Raw genomic sequence first — 24,480 nt, 5'->3', positions numbered from 1 at the left:
ATGTCTAATGTTTATACAGTTTAAAGCACAAGTCTTCTTTCCCCCTTTTTCACACTTCAAAAAACACATAGAATTTCTCAGGAAAGTTCAAATCATAGTTTTACCTTGTGCAGGTGTTCAAGTGCTAACACAATCTCTCCAATGTATATTCGTACCTCATCTTCAGTAAATCTCTCTCTCTGTGAAAGATGGGTAAAAAGTTCTCCTCCATTTATGTAATCTAAGATACAGGAAGTTGATTATTTAATGTAGCTTTATTTTTTTAAAAAAAACACACAACAGAAAGCAGTATCATCTATTCTAAATTGCTCAATTTTGCTCAGTAAGAATAACAGACCTTTAAGAACCCAACTACACATTACATGAAAACTCTGACAGACCCCAAGGAAAAGCTGCTCTGAGACAACCATTTGTAATAGAAAAGAAATGACTCCACCAGGGTGCTTGACCCAGAGTTCCATTTCGCCCCTCAAAGGATTCTTCCAGGCATTTAACATGGGATGACAATGCCTCACTCGCTCACATTTTAGAGGGTTGGGGATTATGCCATCCTTGCCTAATCAGTCTATTTTCTCAGCAACCATATGAAGTTTTCCCCTATCACAGATCAGACCAAAAAGAAACCCAGTAGCAGTTCCTTATCACTGTTTTTTCCTTCTTTTTAAAAGCTCCTCCTGCTGGCTTGTGCCATTAATCACTTCCTCTTTCCACCAGTGCTAATCTAAATAGTCCTCTAATTAGCTTGTCCTCCAGAGTACATGTTTGTGTGTGTGTTTAATTACCCTTGATGCAAAGACAGAAGGAACTGAAGTTTTAGAATTTGAACCTCTCTTTTTCCTTAGAACAGAGAATGCACAACCAGTGTGAAAGTCTCTGCATTAACTTCTATCTCATTGCTGGGAGGAGGTAAGAACTTCTAGAAATGAATAAACCATGAGTAGTTGGGTGAGAAGAGAAGAGGCTCAGCAGAATGTGCAGCAAAATCCCAATAATGTAGGTGCTCTGTTGCAATTCTGGATGCAACATAAAACAGAAAAGAAACAATTAGAGAATTTGATTTGAAGGGCCCTCTCCTTCAGGAAGCACCAAAAATCTAATTGGCCCATTGAGTTTCAACTACAGGTTCATTTAGAGTAGGGCTGAGCACGAACCACAAGATTGTAAAATAGCTTGATTCAGTTTGGACCAATTCAGAGGCTGCCCAAGTTGACACAGAGGTCCAAGCCTCATGGGCCAAATCTGACTTCCTGATGGACCAAGACTGACCCATGGGCTGCTGGTTGCCCAATCCCTGGATTATATACTTGGCCTGTCAGTCACAACAGACTTCTCACCTTGACATCTTCTTTAGATACATAAATTCCACTTTTGCAAAATTCTCTCCCTCAAAGCACTAGCGTTTGAGAGCACTGGTAAACACAGTCTCTCTAATTACAAACTAGACCAGTCAATCACAATGGAATTCTCCTTCTACATAGTCTCCTCACTCTGGCATTTGCTCTATCTTCTTCCTGGATCCCAACTGCTGAAAGTGAAAATAGCCACTTGTCTGCAGCATTTTTTTTAAATGTCTAGATCACCGAGGTGCCATGAAGCGCTTCAGGGGTACCCATTTTGATTAAAACCACCTTGTAGAGATCCCTCTTTGCCTCTGACAAGCCCAAAATCTCTCTGAGGCATAAGAGAAGCTTGAACAAGGGTTATGCAACTGAACTATCTGTAGCCGTGAACTGGAAACCAAAACTGACAAGCTGTGTTATTAAAGGAAAATATTCAAAAGCAGGGTGGGAGGCGGGGGGCAGGATTATAGTCTTGTCTAGATGTGTTAACATTCATGAACCTGAAGTGGGGCATGTCAGCACTGAAGGGAGAAAACTTATCTAAGCTGCCACACAGTTGGTAGCCTGCATAAATACAATTTCAACACATATCTGCTTCTGATTTGTCAGAAGGTACTTATAAATGGCTTAAAGCTAACAACCAGGAGCTCGTTGGTTTATCTCAGGTGCTCCAGTGTAACTGTGTTCCATTCCAGCATAGAACCACAAGCCAAACCCTTACTCTTCCACCCTCTGTCTTCTTCTCAGTACAACGCTGGTTGCTTCCTCTGTAACATTATCAGGAGATCTAACACACATAACGCATGAATGTTTGTATTTTCTAATGTGACTTGCTTTCAGATCACTGAAAAAGTTGTCTATTGATTTCAGTTGGTCTGCTTTGAGCATGAACAACCTTATAGATCCATGATAAGAATAAATAATTTTAAAAGCATATTCTTCAGTTTGTAAACTCTTTGGATATTTATTATATTCTACCATTGACTGGCCTGGCACTCTTAACATGGAATCACTGAACTTTAATGTTAGCCAAACTTACCCAAAATGAGATGAAGCTTTGCATCTGTCTGAAACGCATAATGCAAAGTCACCAAAAATGGTGACTGTCGGATGTGTTCTAGTACCTGCCGTTCAGTCTTCGTATGTTCAGTTGTTTTGGCTTTTTGAATTATTGTTGCTTTTTTCAAAACCTTCATGGCATATAATTTGCCAGCATCATGGCCACTTATTTTCCTGACTAGAAACACCTTCCCATAAGCTAAAAACAAACATATGGCACAGTATAAAATACTCAAAAAACAACAGATATTTGTATGAGTAATTGGATACCATAGTATTCAATTCCTATCACTTTCCCATCTTCACAACTGAGCAAAGTACCTAAATCAAGGTAATTCCAACCCTATACGCATAGAAAGATAATTATTGGAATCTCTGAACTCAATGGCATTTCTATATCTTGTTGACTGAAATAATACTGAATTCGAATGAAAAGTGATAATAGAAATGGAAAATACATGGGGGATACCCAAGGTTTGCAGAAGCAGATTTTTTTAAAAAACAAAACAACCCAATAAGTATTCAGCATTCTCAGCAGCCATATAATACTGAGTGTAAGTCTAGAAGAAGAAAAAAAGGGGAACGGGTGGTATAACTTGGAGGAGAGCTTGTCTGGAAGCACTTCTGGTAGAAGGGTAAAGAAGCAGTCCTACTTGTTACTGCTGTTGAGAAAAACAACAACAGGGTATGGGGAAGTGAATAGAATAGGGTATCCTGAAAAGGATAATGGTCCCTCGCAGGAACCCTAACAAGAGCACTTTACATTTAACATATTGTGTATGCAGTCATTAAACTTAAGATCTTTTTAATTTAAAAAAACCCTCCTTAACAATTGTTTTATTATTTTCACATTTAATTAGCAAAGAGAACCTATTCTTACCTCCTGTCCCAAGAACTTTCAGCAGTTCAAAGTTCTCAATGCCCACCTTCTCTACATGACCAGTCAAGTTTGCTAAGAAAACACAAAAACATTTCAGTGTAAAATTACTAGCTTTGTCTAACACACACACAAACAAACAAACACAAAACAAGGAACAAACAGGTCAAGGCTGCTGTCAGCTGCTATCAACAATAGCTACTAGATGTCTAGACTCCAAACCACATTGTATTAAAACTGTTTAGAAGCCATTTTGTATTATAAATGAATAAATAAGATTAGAACTTGGCTTATGTTGAGACATCACAACATTCACAAGTTCTGCTGCTGTCAACAGCTGCTGATGTAGAATGAGGTGGGAAAACAAAAGTTCCCAGCCCTTCTTGTTTGCTGCCTCTCCTCCCAACTCTTTTATAGATGCAGAACTAATAATGGAACATTACTTGAGCTGGAGAAAAACACTGATTCCTGACATTCTCAAAACCTACACACACATTCTGCATCCCATCTTTTATCTCCTTTCCTCAAGAGAAAAGGGTCAAGTTCAGAGGCATTGAATTTTGCCTGTGAAATAAACTTAGTCCCTCCTATCCACTTCCCCCTTTTCTCAAGGGCATGGCAACTTGGTGAAGCAGCACTAGCAGCTGGGATATTGGCTGTGAAATGCATCCTATAAATTCTAATCAACTTAAGGGTTTGAGCAAGCCATTCCCTGCAACACTGAAGTGAAACCCCCAACACACCATAGGCCCTGGAAGCTCACAACCCTTTTTGTTCTTTTAACATTGTTATCATAATTTACAAGTTAATGCACCCCCCCCACTACTTGGGAGTATACAATAGTATTTGGGTGGCCACATGTCACTACTAAACTGACAGGCACTCACTATCCAAGTTTGCTATTTGAGTGACTGTTTTTATTTATGAAGGAAATGAAACATGGGTCATTTTAACATGTTGTAGAAATTATGGGTTGCATCCAGACCTATTTGGTTAGATTTAATTTCAGTTTAAATCAGTGCAACTAACTAGGTCCAGAGAGAAAAACCGGCATGATTTCAGGGGCTCTTTATTACAGATCATAACAGAGCTAATTCACATTTATTTCTGAAGTGGTCAGGTTCTAACACTGTGGTTTTATCACATTTTTACATAGGAAATGGTTGGTGTGAAATTTACCACATGAAAAACTGAAGAGTTACCACATCTGAGGAAACACTACAAAAGAAAGACTGTGCAGTTTATTTGCCTTTCAAAATGAGACTTCAATGTTTTTCTAACCAATGTAACAACAACTGGATGCCCATGCTGAATTGAAAAAGATATGTTTTTCTTAGATGTGATTCTTTCTTGCAATATCTACATATATTCATATATGTAAAATAAAACATAAAGAACAATTTATTTGAATAACAAATTATTGTGATTTTGAGGCAATACCTGAAGTAGCTGGGATGAATATGAACAAAGCATTGTTAACCCTACTTGCTAAACCTATCCATTTTATTCATTTGCATGAATAAACTAAAAGTAATGAGTATGAGCTGTATGCCATTACAGAAGTACATCATGTCCATTAGCAGCAGCCTAGCATCTATGAAAAACCAGAAGGCTTTATTCTATGTTTAATTCAAGGTGTGCCACAGTGCTATACAAGATGCCTACACTCTTGCTGGGACTAATGCGTCAAGAATTTAATCAGTGACATACTGTAAAATGTGATTTTATGCAAGATTTTAGGCAGCAATCAAGCACAGGATAAAGGAGGGAGAAGCAGTAAAAAGAAAATGAAGCACTATAAACAAATCCCTCCCTAGCAGCCGTTTTGAGGGAAGCATTAATAATCATTTCAAAAAAGAGAGAAACATTCAGGGAGTTTTTGCAATGGTTTCCTTCCAATTTCTGCTTGATTTAGCTGGCTTATCTGTCAGGATGAATAACAGTCACAAAGTAAGGAGATAAAGTAGAAATTAAAAAATGAAAAGCAGGTGTCAACTTGTCTTAAGTAGATAGTATATTTTGATACTTTATGTTCTCTGTGGCAACATACAGCAGAATACAACAATAAAAGTAAACATTGTTTAAGACGGTGGCACTTATTTTAAAACTGAAGATCTCATACTATATTGTTAGTGTTCACACACACAAAGGAGGACGTACCGTATTTTTCGCACCATAGGACGCACTTTTCCCCCTTCAAAAATGAAGGGGGAATGTGTGTGCGTCCTATGGAGCGAAGACAGCATAGCCCCGCGACCCTCTGCCGGCTGGAGAGGTGACGCGCAGCTATGGCAGGAGCCTCTTTAGCCATGCGCCATCTCTCCAGCCGGGAGAGCACGCGCGGGGCTAAAGAAGCCCCGCTTACCCTCTCCCAGCTGCAGAGGTGACATGCAGCTATTGCAGCAGCCTCTTTAGCCATGCGCCATCTCTCCAGCCGGGAGAGCACGCGCGGGGCGAAAGAAGCCCCCCGCGACTCTCTCCCGGCTGGAGAGGTGACACACAGCTATGGCAGGAGCCTCTTTAGCCGCGCGCCATCTCTCCAGCCGGGAGAGCGCGCAGGGGGCTAAAGAAGCCCCGCTTACCCTCTCCCAGCTGGAGAGGTGACACGTAGCTGCAGAGGTGACCTGCTCTTTCGGGCTGGGGGTGGGCTTCCTCCCGCCAGCCCCAAAGAGCAGGTCGAAAGGAACCTGAAGCCTGGAGGGTGAGAGGGGTCTGTGCGCACCGACCCCTCTCGCTCTCCAGGCTTTCAAGGTAGCCGCCTGAAGGCGTCTGAATGCACCTTAAACGGCACCTTGTTTTAGAGGGGGAAAACAAGAGGGGGGAAATTGTCCCCCTCTCTGCCCAGCGCCTCCTGCCGCTTTGCTGAAGGGGCGCTGGGCAGAGAGGGAGAGAATTTTTTTTTCTTGTTCTCCCCCCTCTAAAACAAGGTGCGTCCTATTGTCCGGTGCGTCCTATGGTGCGAAAAATACGGTAATAGAAATACTGAGCCAACTATTATTTAAAAATGCTCTGAAAAAGATCAAAACTGGGTAGAACTGCTTGTCTGATCACTTTATTTCCCACCTCCCTAAACCCTTTACTGTAGATATTTAAAGTGCTAATAACTAGTTAACATGGCATATACCATTTAAAGAGACAATACTGTATTAAGCTTGTGTACTGTGTAATCTCCTAATAAATAAACACTAATATATTGGTTAAATATAGTAACTCTATCCAACTAACTTTGTACCATGCTTATTTCCCTCAACTACCAGTTACTGGTAAGTTAAGAATGTAATGGGTATAAGTAATATTAAATGGTAGCAGAAAACCATTGGCATGGAAGTCAGGTTTTGTAAGGAAACACCTATTTACTTTTCCTCCACACATTCCCATCACACCGTCCTTTGGCTCTAGTCAACCAGAGCAGCTTCTACCTATTCCACCCTTGAAACCCTCCTCATTAGCTGTGATAACTAAATGAAATCTCTAAGTCAGCGGTGGGAAACCCATGTGGCCTAAGAGGCTGTTTCAGCCGAGCAAAGCTCACCTGCTCAACACCTGGTGTCATATATGAACTCAGGTGTGGGGCAAGCAAAGGAAGGCTTGGGCAAAATGGGCTTTGCAGACACTGTTGTTCAGCTGATCAGCAGGGTCTGCAAGCCTCTTGTGTAGTACTTCCCATGCGCCATCAATTGTGAGCACTTGGGAAGAACTACAGACAAGGCTTCCCCAGCCCTGACAACCAGCTGATTGTCAATGTTTGGGTAGTGCAGTGCATAGTGCTTCCCCAGCACTCACAATCACCTTTTTGTTGATGACTGAGAAGTGCCACACAACTTTTTTGCCCCTATGTTTTCATTTCAAACAGCATCGCAATGGGGTCAGAAAAGGTCCCCTGACTTCATTGTTACATCAGGTGTTTGACAGCTGGGTGGTCCTGCCCACCTGTCAAATGTGGCCTGCAGAGGTATGCATGGAGGTAAGTTCCCCATCACTGCTCTAAATTCAGAAACAGTATCATTTCAGTTACCAGCCACTGGATATATACAACAGAAGACCCCTGTTTTCTCATGCTCTACTTGGGAGCTGCTCAGAACATTTGGCTCATCACTGTCTGAAACAAGATTATCTAGATAAAAACAAGTTACTTGCCTAAGGAAGTTAAATGAGTACAAAGTAGAGATGAGATCTGAAACCAATGCCTAAATCATTTCCTTTTCAGTTAATTCTTGCCAAGCATTTGTTTTCCTCTGGTTTACCCCCCTCTCCCACACCAAAGTATTCCCTCATATTCCTCTACAATTCCATTTCTGATCACAGAACGTGCCATTTTTCTAACTTGACATTCTGTTCCAAAAACATGGCACTCTTGCACTCTATCACCTCTTCAATATCTATCTACCTATAAACCTGATCTTATCCATTACTGCTCTGCCTCCAACATAAAGGGCAGCCAGTATTCCCAGGAAAAATATTAAGCTTGTAATTTCCAGGACCCTTTTTAAAAACTGGTGTCACACTGCCTTACTTTCCAATCCAAAGGTTCAGAGGCTGATTTGAGGGACACATTACATTATGTTATCAGAAGATCCTCAATTTCACATTTGATTTTTTGATAACTCTCAGATGCATGTCATCCGGACCTGATAATTTGTCAGTTTTAATTTCATTAGGCTTAGATGACACAGGACATTAAGATGCAACATCCACATTACAGTTTTGAGACAGAGTTTCCCCATCCCTCAACATCTTCTCTATCTTTTGCAGTTTTATCTGCTAGTGATTTCTTTAGAAAGTTCATGTACAATTTGTAGTATTCAGCTATCAAGTCACCTATGTCAGGGGCTTTATCGGGCTTTAATGATTTCATTGCATTAACTGCCTCATCTTCCATAATATGTGCAATTCATAGTAACTGAGGAGGTACCCATTCAGTACTGTGAGGTTCAGCAGTTACTCCACTAATGGCTTACGTTCGCTGGGACTTACTTCTATGTAATTATGCATAGCAGGCATGGGGAATGTGTGGACTTGGAAATGTCTTTGGGATCTATTTCACACCAACCCCAACCAGCATCACCAACAATCCAAGTATAACAGGAGCTCAGTGGAAAACATCTGGAGGACCACACATCCCCCTCCTGCATAGGATTGCATCCTATATTACCAAGAAACCTATTTAAAACCAGGGGTGCCAACTTGAATAAAATATTGGGCAGGTAAGCCCCCACACTGCAGAACCGATCACATGACACACACACACACACACACACACACTATTTGAATGGAAATGTTCATCAACTTTGGAGAGGCCTGGACCCCCTCAACTATTTTATTGGGGGAGCCCAAGGGACCTCTGCCCCTAGAAGTTGGCTCCTAGGTTTAAAACAGCAACAACTGCCATCGTAACAATATTAATGCATGGTGAGGAATGAGTGAGAGAAACAACAAGGTTTCTTTACCAGAAATATCGTGCGCATAACAATAAAGTGCAGCGTTTTTGAGCAAGAGAAGAATCAGGGCAATCTAGGGGGGAAACTGCAAATGCCCTGGGCGATTTCCTACGAAGACCGCTGCCAAAATTCGCAGCAAGGCGATGGGTAAGGAGGAGGCATCTTTCCCAGACCTCCGTTCACCAAAGTACGTACCCGCCTCGGCAGGTCTCTCTTCTCCTGACATCGCTCGCCGCTTTCCCGCAGCTGCCACTCGCCCGCCGCCGAACATTTCCCCCGAGTCCTTCTCCCCGTCCCGTTTCCCCAACCTCCCACCCCAAGCCCTCTCCCCGCGCTCCCCGGTTCTCCCCCGAGCCCTTCTTCTGCGGGCCTTAGTCGCCGCCCTTTCCTTAGCCCCACCGAGCAGCGTCCTCCTCCAGAGCTGCCCCGAGGCGCCTCGGCGACCCACTTCCCCCGTTTCTCCCCCCCTTACCAGCTCACGCGCAGCTCACTTTGGCACACGGAAACAAACACTCCCTGATACCCCCCTAACCTCCCCCAGAGTTTCACGGGGATCTTCGCGCGCTTGCCTTCCTCCCCAGCCCCACATTTCGCGCCTCTTCCCCCCCCCCGCAACCAGACCTTCCTTTCAAGAGGCTGACCTACTACTCACCGTTCTTCAGCTCGTGTTTGACGGTGAAGAGAGACGGGTCCGCTTCTTCCACGGAGCGCCCGGGGGCTCCTTCCATTTCCTCCGGGGGTTCCTCCATTTCCTCACAGTGCCCCCCCGCCGCCCCCCACTTTTCACCCTCTCCGCGCCTGCCCCCCACCCCACGGAGTGCCGAGGGTGAGGCAGGGAGGCTCAGCCAGCGCCAGCGCCGCCCGAAGACGAAAGGGAGACTTTATCCCTCAGCGAAGGTGCCCCATGTTCCGAGGGCTGCTGTTGTTGTTGTTCTGAGGGGAAGAAAAAAACAACCAACGAGAGCTTTAGGAGACAATAACGAAACGAGGCGCCTACATTGACAAGCGCCCGTTTAACCATCGGCGCCTTTGGAAGCGCTTCAGAGCTCCTCTCACTCACCCACCGACCCCCATTCCTAGCTGGGGGGCGGGCGGGAGTAGAGAGACCGCCAAGAGGGTGGGGGGAGGGGCGGCAGGGTGAAGAAGCTCCGTTATCGACGAGATTCTATCGACTCCCCTCCCCTCTCCGCCGCCGCCACACTGAAGCAATCGGGGAAGGAGGTGGGAGGGGCGAGCCGGACGCCCATTGGCCCGCCAGGCTACACACGGCGCCGACGATTGGCCGGCGCCCGTTGCATGTTACCACCCTCCCTCCGCCAAAAAGCCGCGGCCCGCCATTGGTTCAGCGCTTGGGCCAATCGCTCGCGCCATTTCTCGCTCTCTCGCCTGTCCCCTCCCTCCGCTTCCTGTCTCTGAGGGGGATTCTGCTGCTGCTGCTGCTCCTCCTCCTCCTCCTCCCCCCCCCTCGGCTCTCCGCCGCCCGGTTCACCTCCCCGCTTTCGAGTAAATATTATGCTCCCGCCTCTCGAGCGGGCCGAGTCTCGAAGAGGCTAGATCGGTTGCCTAGACACGGAGGATGGCCGGTGAGTGGACCCTTGGCGGCGCTGTCACCAGCTGGGCTTGGAGGGTCTCGCGGGAGATGCTGCCTCCCTTCTTGCAGCCGTTATTAGCCTTCCAACAAGAGCAAAAAATGCAAAAGCAAAAAACAAAGAAAAAGGAGGACACGGTGGCTCCGCGTTTAAGAGGCGCAGAAGCAGCTTCCCGATCTCATTTCTAGTGACGAGAAAGTACAACTGATGTAGTCAAGCTGCAAGTGATTTCGGGGTGGGTGGGGAGCATAACTGTCAACGTTTCCCCTTTTTAAAGGGAAATTCTCTTATTCCGAATAGGATTCCTCGAGAGAAAAGGGAAAAGTTGACAGCTATGGTGGGGAGTCGTTTCTGCAGCCAGTAGACGTAGCTAGGAATAGTCCTCGCTTTGAAGTGGCCAGAAATGGCAAACGACTTTCAAATGTCAAAGCACAGAGTATATTTCTGCGGCAATTAGGCCCGTGATTTATTTCCTTGTACAGTAGGGGTGCAAATGATATCCCCACCCCCCACACATACATTGATCATCAACCAATGTGTTTTTTGCTTCTTTAATGCAAGGCAAGTGTTTTTTTTTTCCTTTTAAGGGATACTGGTAGCAAAGTACTGCAGCTCTTCAAGAGGTTAACTCTGAGGTTTTCAGAGCAATCCCGCACTTGCGTATCCTGAGATACACTGTGACTGCACCAGTGGAACAGCCAGCCTGTTCCAGGCATCTCATATAGAAGTTAAGACTGTCAGCCAGGAGAGCCATGTTCTGTCCCCAATGTCAGAAGACGTATGCCTTTGAATGCCACCTGCTGGGAACTGCAGGTGGGCAAAGTGCAGCTGCCCTCACGCCCTGCTTGCAGGTGTACCACAGAAACTTGGATGGCCATTGTGAGAGCAGGCTGCTGGACTAGATAAGTCATTGGCCTGATCCAGCCAAGCTCTTCTTATGCTCTTTCATTCTTATGCCCAGAAGGGGTGTAGGAAAACACACAAGTAGAAAATACAACATATATGCATATATGGCAGACCTGCCCACAGACACTGGAAACTCTGCACTCCCTGATTCATTAATGGAGGAATAGCCATGGACTGAACAGGTATAGCATATGGCTCTCCATAGTATTGGTCCCATCCCATCCACAACTCCACTGGATTTTTGTGTATTTGACATATTCTACCACTGTGTCTGTCTTGGCAGCAGTGCATCTGGCGTTCATGCAGCATAGCAAGGCTTCCATCAAATGCTACTGTAGCCTCTCAGACAGCATGTATTTAGTATAGGATTGTGCCTTCAGGCTGCAATACTGTACTCACTTACATGGGGGTAAGGCCCATTTATCTAAATGGGACTTATTTCTGACTAGGTGTGCATTAGGAAGAAAGCCCCATAACTTGGTAGGGTTCTCTTCTGATACACATTCATAAGATGAAGGTGCACATCTATGCTTGAGCTTAGGTTTAACAATGAGAAGACTGTATCCATATGCACACACAAAGCTTAGGAACACCTAATTTTCAGTGGAATTTAGCTATTACTTTCCTAGCACTGGAAAATAACGAGGACTGCTGGAGAGTTACAGAATTATGGAGTGCTAAGAAGTCCTTCAAATACATTGCTGTGAAGTGTTTCTTGGCTTGTTTGTACAGCCTGTTAATTTGATCTAGACTTGCGATCATTTGCACAATTAAAGCAAATCCAAGGTGGAGTGTGTGTGTACGGAATTACCGTAATAGCTAGCAAACACATTGGTGTTGAGATGTGGATGATTCCTGATGGCAATCCCAAATCAGCATCTTCTGTACTTCTCCATGTAAAGAACTGATCTATCTTGCATGTACACAGGCACTAGAATTTAATAGTTGAAATACTAAAACTATTTGTATTTACTGAATTACCGTACGTAATGCTGAAGTATACCTTCATCACTTTCATACGATATTGATGAATTATTCTATACAGCATAATGAATATATGTTTGTGTGTGTGATATAAATATATATATGTAAAAAGTGATGTATAGATATAGAGGTAGATAGATATTGCATTGATAAAAAGGTAAAGGGACCCCTGACCATTAGGTCCAGTCGTGACCGACTCTGGGGTTGCGACGCTCATCTCGCTTTATTGGCTGAGGGAGCTGGCGTACAGCTTCCGGGTCATGTGGCCAGCATGACTAAGCCACTTCTGGTGAACCAGAGCAGTGCATGGAAATGCCGTTTACCTTCCCGCTGGAGCGGTACCTATTTATCTACTTGCACTTTGACGTGCTTTTGAACTGCTAGGTTGGCAGGAGCAGGGACCGAGCAACGGGAGCTCACCCCATTGCGGGGATTCAAACCGCTGATCTTCTGATCGGCAAGTCCTAGGCTCTGTGGTTTTACCCACAGCGCCACCCGCATCCCTATTGCATTGATAGTTGAGGAATATTTTCTCAATATCCACATTCAGTGGCTTGCTGCTTACTAACTTACTTAAGAACCTTTTGCTGACTGTGTGTGTAATTTGTATGTCTAGTAGAACACTAATGAGCACATGTCCCAAAATCTTCACAGAAACCAGCTAGTGAGGGAGCCTGCTCCACAAACTGGAGAGAACCCTGGCTGAGGAAGCATCAAAGCGAGTTAAGCAAATGTGTGAATTCGGCAGCAAGGCAAGAAGGCCAGTGCACCCCACTCTGCCCAACAAAATTATCATGAGATAAGCTTATTTTCTTTAAAATTATCCTAAAATCATATATTCACTACTATCTGCTAAACCTTATCAGGTAAGGCTCATCCTGAAATCCCAAAAACATTTTACAAGGAATCTTTCAGATACACTTAGGTATTTCCAGTGGCGTAGCGTGGGGGGTGCCAGGGGTGCCGGCCGCACCGGGCGCAAAATCTGGGGGGGCGCGACTCGGGGAGCATCCCCAACAAGTGCGATTCCCAGCAGCTGGCACGACGCCATTTGGATTTTAAACGCGCGAGCCTCCCAGAGTGGAGGCAGCAGAACAAACACGTCTTCCAAGAAACCTCTCGCCGTTTCCCCTTTTTTAAAGGAGGAGCGGCGAGCCTGGTCCTTCTCACGTGGAAGGGCAGTGAGGCGCCCTTGGCGTGCCTCTCGGGCAAAACGCCCAGGCGGTTGTTGAGGGAAACCGCGGGTGCGGGGGCCGCCTCCTCCTCCTCGCCCATGCCGCGCGGGAGTCCCCTCGGCTGAGGACCGTGGCGCCTGGGAGCGCCGAGTCTCTCTGCCCAGGCGCTTTGCCTGCCGGCCCCCATTGGGTGGGTTCTTTTTGTGTCGCAGGGTTGTCCCCTGTGCAAACAACAGGTTGAATATTGTAGGTGCGGGTTATTAAAATGTCGCGGGGACAATGGCAGTCTGTGTCCCATTCGCCACGCTCGGCTTCCTCTTTGGAAAAGGGCGCGCAACATGGGACGCGGGCTTGGCTTCCAGCGTGAGGGAGTCTGCATAGCAGCAGCGCCTGCCCTGTCGCCCTGGAAATCTCGCCGCGCGGATGGAGACGCAGGGCGATGCGGTCGAGGCGGAGGGGTATAGGATGGATATTAATAATAATATAGACGCCTGAAAGGTTGGAGACGCCAAGGGCTTGCGAGCCGCATGGAGACAGTGGCGACGAGCCCTGATAATAAGAGCTGTGTAGGCTTGCCACGTCGCCACCCATTCATAATTTTTTTTATGGATGGTTTACCTTTGGGAAATCTTTTCCCATAGTAAAAGGAGAACACATATCCCGGACCTGGAGTTTGCCAATCCCCTCCCTTAAGAATGTACGTCTGACAAATATATGTCAGACAATTTTTCCATCTGTGCAAAGATAGGACTGGGTCCAACTCTGCACTTTCCTCTGGAAGTACGACCCCCATGGAGCACAGTGGGGCTAAGCAGGCATGTTTTAGGTTAGGATAAAGCTGTGAGGTAAAAGTGCTGCAACAGCAGCAAACATACTTTAACTTAAAAAAATAAAGGTTAATGAGAATTTGTTTTGTAGGAATATAATGCCTAGTAAATGTGAACACCACTTTTGATTCTTTTTAAAAAGACATTTAAACCCATCTTTCTGCTTTAAAAAAAAGCCCTCCAGAGAGTAAAGGATTGCAACAGCAGGGCACTGGTAAGCTTTCAACATGTCCTATTTATGAATGAGAATAATAATAACAACAACAACAACACTTGATTTATAACAGCTTCAACAAATCCCTTGAGGTTCTGCTTTGCTTCCTCCCCCAGTGGCGTAGCGTGGGGGGTGCAGGAGGGGCCGGCCGCACCGGGTGCAACATCTGGGGGTTAGGGTTAGGGGGCGCAAATCCATGGGTTAGGGGGCGCAAATTACTTGCCTTGCCCCGGGTGCTGACAACCCACGCTACGCCACTGGGTATTTCTGCTTAGATCTGTGCTATCTAGTTGATGGGAAAGCCAGATTTTTCTCCAGCAACTGCAGGGGCATAGTCACAAACTTTGGTGGCAAATGCTTTCCTGTACTCTGCAAGGTAGGTGGTGCTGAGTCACTCCACCCCACTTGCTTCTAACCATAAGTCAAAATCCCCTTTTCTTGTTGTTATCACAATTACTCGAAGATAAAACAAATCCCACTTGGAATGGTCTTGAAATAATGTGTGTCTTACCAGTTTTACAGCAAAGGAAGGATCTCTGTGCACCAGTTCTGACTGGGACCCAGGTGTTCAGTCCTATACTGTATTGCCTCCATGCAGCTGAGCTCAGGATTGGGCTTTTATTAAAGTTTTTGGGGGTGAGAAGTTAAACAAGAAGTGCATAACGACAGCCTTCACCCTTAACTGTAACAAGCTGGACTTGAGGTGGAAATAGAAATAGAGGGCTTGGAGAGGAAGCCCGGGGCTATTTGTAGCCTTCAAACTCTTCAAAAGCTGTTACATAAGCAAAGTAAGCTATCTGAACTCTTGATCACATTAGCAATGCAATGGTCCATTCCACAGAGCTCATGAGTAATAAAAACTTGGTAATAAAAATTACATGAGTTCAGTAATAATAAGCTCTATGGTGGGGAAAGATAATGAAATTGTATAGTCCAGGTTGTTAAGCCCTGCAAGTTGTTCTTGTTATGCAGCAGGAGCTACTCTCAAAATTTTTGCAGATTTGTATGAGAACCTTTACAGTACTGATCCAACCTATTTACAGGACACTTGTATTCAAGCAAGACCAAATTGATATTTTGATCAGGTATCTTAGGACTGAAGATAAGGTAGCAAAAAAAAAATGACCCATGGGCTAGATAGCTTTTTTAGGGGGGGGGGTTCTATAAAGCTTTGAAAGACTCTCTTGCTCCTATAGTAGCCTCCTGCATAATACCATCACATGGATGCTAATACTGTACCACCCTTGTGGAATATGTCAAGAGTTATTGTCTTGAGCAAACTGGTTTGGGACCCTAATCAGGACAGGGAAATCTGAGATGTAGTATTGGCTAATAGACTGGGTAGGTTGAAAGGTGTCAAGACATCAGCAGGGTTTAGTCCCTCACAGCCAAATTGTTGACTCAGTCCAGAGGATCCTGAATATTATGCACCATTGTAAAACTAAGCAGGAGCCAGTGGCATTGGTCTCTCTAGATGCATATAAGGCCTTCAGCCACATCAAATGGCCTTCAGGTTCTAACCCATTTGAACATGGGCAATAAATTCATGGGTGTGACCCACAGCATTTACACAGAACCTGCAGCCAACGGTACAGCTTTGCTACTATTGGGGAATAGCATGAAGTATTTGGAGATGGTTCCCCCAAAAGGCCTTATCCGGCTCAAAAGGCAAAGCTATGGCCCATTGAGCAAAGAGGTGAAAAGGGAGTTGCAAGCATGGAATAACAATCTCACCTGGCTGGTATAGAAATGGCTATCTCCCTCAACTTCTGTACTTGTTTCAAACACTCCTTGTTCTGCTGCAGGCAGAAATAAATACTTGGCAGCAACCAGTAAACCAGTTTATCAGGAGTAATGGAAAAACCCAAGGTGAATAAAAATATGCTGTACGACTGCCAACAGATAGGGGTTTGGGAATTCCAAGTCTGCAAGTGTATTATGAAGCCTACAATTTAATGCAACTGATTCAATTGGTCAAGGGCAATTATGATTTCAATTGGGTAGGCATGGAGAGCACAAGTGTTGGACAGGGCCCTTCAATTTCTTAAGCTGACTGCAACCAGGTTACAAAACACAAAGAACCCATACAATCAGACTATCCTCTCAATATAACAAAGGTGGTTCATAGTACCAGCTCCTTCTGAATCACCTCTTACTCCCATTTTGAAATACCCACATTTCGCAGACGTGTCTAAATATAACCAATTTGAAGTGTGGGAGGGGAAGGGTCTGTATAGGGTGGTGGACTTGTTCTTCAATGGGGTGCCTCCTATCTACAGAACAATTGCAAGCTAGACCAAAGGGGGAGGCGGGGGGCAACTGCCCCCCTAAATTAAGTTAAGCAAAAAATAATAATACTTAACTAACTGAGATTCTCCCCACCCAACATGAAGCCTGCCCCCCTACCATGAAGGCTGCCCTCCCCGACATAAATTCTGGCTACTCCCATGAGCTAGACTGGGAGGTGAGGCCCCCTTGGCTATAGCTATTGCCGATTCCATTGTTAAGCAGATACAATTTTCACACACAAGAGCCTCTGAGAATATTAACATTTTATAAATACAACGCAGGCTTGTCTCAGCACATTGTGGGTCGACCATAGGACTAAAATCAGTTTAGGAGAACAATCTAGATAAGATGAATATTTTTATATTGTATTTGTTATAGGTGTTATTTGTAGCTGCTTTTTTATTTTGGCAAAACAGATAAAGATATAATTACATAAGGAAAGAGGTAAGAGACATCTAGAACTGATCAAAGTCAATAAACTAGTACTCATGAAGCTTTGATTTTACTGCAGAGTGGCTGCAAACGCACACCTTACATTTACAGCAGATTTAAAGCACATGGCTTCGCCCAAATAATCGTAGGAAATGTAGTTTACCCCTCACAGAGCTACAATTCCCAGCACCCTTACAGTCTTTGGGGAAAGCCATGTGCTTTATATATATGGTGTATAGAGAATGTCCTTCTTGTGCCCTTGTTCAAAAACAGTCATAAAGCTAAATATCCTGTGTGGTGATTTTAGACTCTTCCCCAAAAAATGCTTTCCAATATTTAGATAGCAGTCCAAACTTGCTGATGTTGATGTGGTGGTAGTGGTGGTGCTGGTGTGTGTGTGTGTTGGGATTCAGGTACTCAGTCACCTCCACCAGCAGAGAGGAGAGCCACTGATGCAAGCCCTGAGCCCTTTGCACTGCAGGTGGTAAACTAGAACTCGTGGACCTCTTGCTAGCAGTAACCAGCAGAAGGTCCCCAAACCACCTTGCCAGGCACTGGAGGCTTTGGATCTGCTGGCTAGAAATCCCTGCAGATTCCCACCACCATGGGCTAATCCTTGGGCCCCTCAGCTGCACCAGCCTGGTCATAGCAGAAAAGAGGAATGCACAGCCTCTACCACTTTATTCCCTGGTCAATAAGAACTGACAGGGCTGTGGTTCTGGTGGTGACAGCTCTGCCCATCATCACCATTCAAATCTAACACATGTGGACATGCAGAACATTCCATGGCCTTTGCTTTCCTGCCAGCACTTAGGAAATTTCTCTTTACATTTGATCTTGTTGACATTGGCTATCATGTCTGCTTTATTTTTAGAGAAGATTAGGATTGGGTTTTTATTACTTTTAATTATTATTTTTGGCATCCTACAGTAAGTTGAACTTACTCTTAAACTTGCTAGGACTGTTCAACCTTAGTCATACAGTTGCACTGGGCTAGTTGCTGCATATGGTCACTGATTATTTTAGCTACCTCGCTGTTTGTATGCACATCATGTGTTATCTCCTTGAAAGGTTAGCTGTTGGGTATGAATATTAGCGTTCACTCAGCTATTAAAATGACAGCTCTGTTAATATTTTTAGAAAGCTTGTCTTTATTGACATTGCTTAAGGACAGACCTATTACTTTGCTTACTGAGCAGTGAACATTCAGTGCTCCTGGGATTGCTATAATTATTATTATCTCTATTATCTGCAGCTCATTATGGCACGAAGGCTGTGGACCTATGCACATTTATTTGGAAGTGAGTGCTGTTTATGATACTTCTGTTAAACAATCATACAGGTGAAAGTCGGAAAATTAGAATATTGTGGAAAAGTTCATTTATTTCAGTAATTCAACTTAAAAGGTGAAACTAATATATGAGATAGACTCATGACATACAAAGCAAGATATGTCAAGCCTTTATTTGTTACAATTGTGATGATCATGGCGTACAGCTGATGAAAACCCTAGATTAACAATCTCAGAAAATTAGAATATTAAATGAAATCAGCAAAACAAGGACTACAAATAGAGCCATATTGGACCTCTGAGAAGCAGAAGCATGCATATGTACTCAGTACTTGGTTTGGGCCCCTTTTGCATCAATTACTGCCTCAATGCGGCGTGGCATGCATGCTATCAGCCTGTGGCACTGCTGAGGTGTTATGGAAGACCAGGATGCTTCAATAGTAGCCTTCAGCTCTTCTGCATTGCTCGGTCTCATGTCTCTCATCTTTCTCTTGGCAATGCCCCATAGATTCTCTATGGGGTTCAGGTCAGGCAAGTTTGCTGGCCAATCAAGCACAGTAATCCCATGGGCATTGATCCAGGTTTTGGTACTTTTGGCAGTGTGGGCAGGTGCCAAAGTCCTGCTGGAAAATGAAGTCAGCATCCCCATAAAGCTTGTCTGTGGAAGGAAGCATGAAGTGTTCCAAAATCACCTGGTAGATGGCTGTGTTGACCCTGGACTTAATGAAGCACAGTGGACCAACACCAGCTGATGACATGGCTCCCCAAATCAACATATACTATGGAAATTTCAAGCATCTGGCATTGTGTGACTCCCCATTCTTCCTCCAGACTCTGGGTCCTTGGTTTCCAAATGAAATGCAAAAGCTGCTCTCATCAGAAAATTATAACAAATAAAGGCTTGACATATCTCGCTTTGCATGTCACGAGTCTATCTCATATATTAGTTTCACCTTTTAAGTTGAATTACTGAAATAAATGAACTTTTCTACGATACTCTAATTTTCCAAGTTTCACCTGTATAAGATTGAGCTGTGTTCCAGGAATATGAGCAAAATAGATTTTTGTTGACTTAATTACTGTATATACTTCTTATGCTTTCATTGTCCTCTCTAGCTGAAATCACTGGTATAAAATTGTCACCAAACTACTGTTTAGAACCAGAAGATAAACACTGAAGTGATTTTTAAAGAAAAAAATTATAGAGGCCTGTTGTAGGTAAATAAGTACTCAATTACCGTATTTTTCCCTCTATTACACGCAGATTTTTTCTCCTAAAAAGTAAGGGAAAATGTCTGTGCGTGTTATTGAGCGAATGTGTGGTCCCTGGAGCTGACAAGCGCGAGTGAAGGCATAAATCAGGCAAATATCAAATCGTCCGGAGAAGGGAGGAAAGGAGGAAGTTGCTGCTTTCCTGCATTCTGCCTCAGGGTCTTACTGCCCACCCGCTTCTGTTTCCTTACTGTGTTTGCTCAAACGGAACAAAGAGCAGAGAAAACCCCTCCCCTCCAGGCAATTCCTTTCCGTGCGTCTGGGACTCGAAGGCAACATGCAGGTTGGGGGGGGGGAGAGAGAGAGCTGGCTGGCTTGTGGGGGGGGGGGACTTTTGCCTTCCTTTCCTCCCTCCGGTAAAACCCCTCTCCTGCATTCTTAGCCAGCTGCTTCTCTGCACACCCCTCTCCTTGTCGCTTCTATGTTTTTCCTTCCCTCCCTACTTAAAACGTGGTTCCAATCACGGATCCACATGGATCCTCAGGATCTTTGCATTGAGTCACCCCAAATTCACCATCAGATCACATAGCAATGATCTGATGCAAAAACAGGGCTGCAATGGTGCAAAAACATGGTTACAAAGCACGGATCCACATGGATCCTCAGGATCTTTGCATTGGGTCACCCCAAATTCACCATCAGATCACATAGCATGTCCATGGCTACAGCCTGCACCAAAAAAATCACGCACCCACTGTTGCCTGGGGCTGCAATGGTACAAAAACGTGGTTACAAAGCATGGATCCACATGGATCCTCAGGATCTTTGCATTGGGTCACCCCAAATTCACCATCAGATCACATAGCATGTCCATGGCTACAGCCTGCACCAAAAAAATCACGCACCCACTGTTGCCTGGGGCTGCAATGGTACAAAAACGTGGTTACAAAGCATGGATCCACATGGATCCTCAGGATCTTTGCATTGGGTCACCCCAAATTCACCATCAGATCACATAGCATGTCCATGGCTACAGCCTGCACCAAAAAAATCACGCACCCACTGTTGCCTGGGGCTGCAATGGTGCAAAAACGTGGTTACAAAGCATGGATCCACATGGATCCTCAGGATCTTTGCATTGGGCTACCCCAAACTCACCGTCAAATCACATGTCTGTGGCCGCAGCATGAAGCACAAAAATGATACATCCACTGTTTCATTCAGAATTTTTTTTTCTTGTTTTCCTCCTCTAAAAACTATGTGCGTGTTATGGTCAGGTGTGTGTTATCGAGCGAAAAATACGGTAAGTTCACATGAATATGAGCAGCTGAACCCACTATCCTAGCCTGTTTCTTGCTGTTTTAGGTTTGGCAGCACTGTACTGTAGTAACAAAGGAGCCCTACCAGGCAGAAATCTACCTTCTAGGTGATTCCTAAAGTTGCAGAAATATCAACCCTAGCTGTCTAGCTCAATCCCCACTTACTTGCACTCTTGCCAATACATGCACTCCTGCCAATAGCACAATAAACTCATATCACGAGTGCTTTACATTCACTTTTTTGTTTTTCCTGAAATCCACTAAGAACAGAAGCTGGGGGGAAGGTTATATATATACCAACTTGTGTTGGTTAGTCCACAGGGAGGAGACTGCAATGGTGATAGCTGATGAGACAGTGGAATATTGTGGTGGAGGAAGAAATGACAATGGGGCCCCCTCTGGCTTGAGAGAATGACAGTGAATATCTCACTTGGTATTGTGCTTGGGAGAGCACCTCCAAAGCACAGCACAGCAAAGATGATTACCTGCCCATCTTCTAAATTTGGAGCTGGGGAAGGGAATGAGATTGTAGCCATCCTACATTGTGAGGCATCTTTCAACCCAGTTTTTCAACCTCCCTTCCTTTCCACGGATTTTCTCCTGTTCCTCAACCTCATCCGAGGGTTTTCTCCAGCCAACCTCACCTTTCAGTTGATATATAAATAGATCCAGTGGTAGTGTTCTGTGGAGGTTTTTCCTGACATAGTGAGGGGAAAGGGAACTGTCAAAAAAGGGAACTGAAATAAAGTGGTGTGCTTTTGCTAATGTAAGGAGTTGGGCAATCTCTTGTACAACTTCTCAAGTGCCTTTTGTGCAAAGGCTTCCGATATCTTTTCTGCAACAGTTCACAGTACAGAGCTGCCACCAGAATTCTTTCCACTGTAGTAGGTGTTCTAAGAATTATAGACAGTGTTTTTCTGAAGAAAAGCAAACAAGCTGGCATTTTTTTATTGAAAGAATTTTGTGAATTTGTGCAAGCTGTTATTCTTCTTGGAACTCTGTATCAGGCAGCGATCCAAACTCACACATGTAGATGTGTTTGGCACCATTACGTTTAGCAATCTGTTCACTAATCTCTTCACAGTATTGTGCTGTGTATTTAAGGCTCTCTCTGGTTTCATGCAGTCTTTCAAATAACCAAGTTCTAATAAGGAACATTACAGACTGGCTAAGAAGAAGAAAAACCACACTATTTTCTATTGTGTGTCTCAGTTTGCGGTTTCTGTCTTCAGTTTCCTCTTATATGGATGTTTTCTCCAGTATTGAAATTAATGGGGCAGCCTTGTGCACAGTTATATGTGGGACAGAAGACTTAATGAGTGCTTCTTAAGACCATCTTGGTGCTGCAATCCTAAACAATTTACTAGGGAAGAAGCTTACTGGGCACAGTGGGACTCCTGGTTTCAGCTGTACAGCATATTTTTTTAAAATGTTATGGACATCGCTTTTTCAGGCCCTTTATCAAGCTACCCCATATTTGTCTTATTTTGGGATAGGTCACTCCATGGGGCAAGAACCAAGGCAGTGTGATTCTGTGTGGTAGTCATTGACTGATAAGGCTTTTGAGACCACATCTGTCACAGGAACACGAAACTGGAGGCCTGAGATCATGGAAATAGAATTGTTTAGACTTCCAGGATTTATCATTTCAAGTTACAAGAGTAAGTCCATTTGAATCATGGATAGGCAACCTAAGCCCGGGGGCTGGATCTGGCCCAATCGCCTTCTAAATCCGGCCCGCGGATGGTCCAGGAATCAGCGTGTTTTTACATGAGTAGAATGTGCCCTTTTATTTAAAATGCATCTCTGGGTTATTTGTGGGGCATAGGAATTCATTCATTATTATTTTTCAAAATATAGTCCAGTCCCCCACAAGTTCTGAGGGACAGTGGACTGGCCCCCTGCTGAAAAAGTTTGCTGACCCCTGGATACCACAACTGTCACAGGAACAGGAAACTGAACATCTGAGATAATGGAAATAGATTTGTTAAACTTCCAGGATTTATTGTTTAAAGTCACAAGAGTAAATCCATTTAAATCAACCAACTTTAGTAATTAAATCTTAGTTTCAATGGGCCCACTAGGAATAACACTGGGTATTAGTAAAGGTAAAGGGACCCCTGACCATTAGGTCCAGTCGTGACCGACTCTGGGGTTGCGGTGCTCATCTCGCTTTATTGGCCGAGGGAGCCGGCATACAGCTTCTGGGTCATGTGGCCAGCATGACTAAGCCGCTTCTGGTGAACCAGAGCAGCACACGGAAACGCCGTTTACCTTCCTGCAGGAGCGGTACCTATTTATCTACTTGCACTTTGTTGTGCTTTTGAACTGCTAGGTTGGCAGGAGCAGGGACCGAGCAACGGGAGCTCACCCCGTCGCAGGGATTCGAACTGCCGTCCTTCTGATCGGCAAGTCCTAGGCTCTGTGGTTTAACCCACAGCGCCACCCGCATCCCTATAACACTGGGTATTACCCATTCACAAATGCAGTAAACAAATGTGAGGTGAAAATTGCATTATTTGTATTATACCTTGTAGAATAATCTATGTTCTCTGACTTTTTGTTAACATTATACATTTTCTCCCTAACATATGTAATATGTTTAGAAGGGTAGGAAATTCAGTAAGTTCAGTTGAGAATAATGCAGTATAGATAAGTAAATACAGTTTTGGGGGGCAAGATGAAAGTTGAATATAACACATAATATTATTTGCAACAAGAAATATAATGGAACAGCAATGAAAAACTGGCATGTGAATAATGATAGAGGAAATAAAAATAAATATTTGTGATTAGACAGTTTTCATACACCACCTACAGTCAGGTTACAATAGTGCAACTTGGAAAAGTGTTAAGATTAGCACAAACAGGGACAGCTATTTTTATTTATATACATATATATGAGCATAAGCCTTATTTATAAACAATGCTCTGAATTAAACCGTGGAAAGAAAACACCTCAATCCTGTTCGTAGGTTAGGTTGCTCAAATCTCACTGACAATGTGGATTTGAAAAAGTCAACTTGCAGCAATAATGCTCAAAAGTCAGAATGTGCCCCCCACAGATAACCAGTCAGATTAGCAAACTACAATATGTTAAAAAACAAAGTAAAATAAAAACAACAATCTAATATTCTAATTGAAAGATGATTTGCGTGTTCACCTTTAGATTGCAGCCTAATAAAAGTAAACCCCAACCTCTGGAACTTAATTTAAACAAATAGTCTTGTAAGTGAATATTATAGTTTCTGCAGCACTCCATGAGAAAAAGGGAGCACAACATTGGTCTGCACCATACATTTAGAGCAGTGTCACACCACTTTACACAGTCCTAGTCTTCCCCCAAAGAATTCTAGGAACCTATAAGTGCACAAGGGCCAGTAGGTGGCCCTTGACAGGGAGGTCAGAAGTGGCAAGCAGGAAAATAAAGTTAATTTTGTTTTACTTCTCCCAACATGGTGTCCTGCTGTTAATCGTGCACAATGTCAGACGGGAGTCCACATGTGTCCCCTGTCATGAGCTTGTCCT

General features: G+C 44.1%; 2 protein-coding genes across 2 annotated transcripts in view; one reads left to right on the top strand and one right to left on the bottom strand.

Moving 5' to 3' along the window:
* The window catches only part of RPS6KA5 (ribosomal protein S6 kinase A5), a 41,286-nt gene extending 31,371 nt beyond the window's left edge, over positions 1-9,915 (bottom strand). Inside the window, exons 1-4 of the mRNA XM_053377011.1 lie at positions 9,367-9,915; positions 3,280-3,351; positions 2,380-2,598; positions 105-220 (exon numbers count right to left, since the gene is read on the bottom strand). Of these exons, the coding sequence (XP_053232986.1) occupies positions 105-220; positions 2,380-2,598; positions 3,280-3,351; positions 9,367-9,463 (504 nt within the window). The 5' untranslated portion in view covers positions 9,464-9,915. The remainder of the gene's footprint in view (positions 1-104; positions 221-2,379; positions 2,599-3,279; positions 3,352-9,366) is intronic.
* A 238-nt stretch (positions 9,916-10,153) lies between these two features.
* Positions 10,154-24,480, top strand: part of DGLUCY (D-glutamate cyclase) — a 39,961-nt gene continuing 25,634 nt past the window's right edge. Inside the window, exon 1 of the mRNA XM_053377030.1 lies at positions 10,154-10,297. The gene's annotated coding sequence lies outside the window, so the exon portion shown is untranslated. The remainder of the gene's footprint in view (positions 10,298-24,480) is intronic.

Source organism: Podarcis raffonei, chromosome 1, assembly GCF_027172205.1.
Source record: "Podarcis raffonei isolate rPodRaf1 chromosome 1, rPodRaf1.pri, whole genome shotgun sequence".
Lineage (NCBI taxonomy): Eukaryota > Metazoa > Chordata > Lepidosauria > Squamata > Lacertidae > Podarcis > Podarcis raffonei.
Note: the sequence above shows the minus strand (reverse complement) of the source record. Positions and strands in the feature narration are given on the sequence as shown.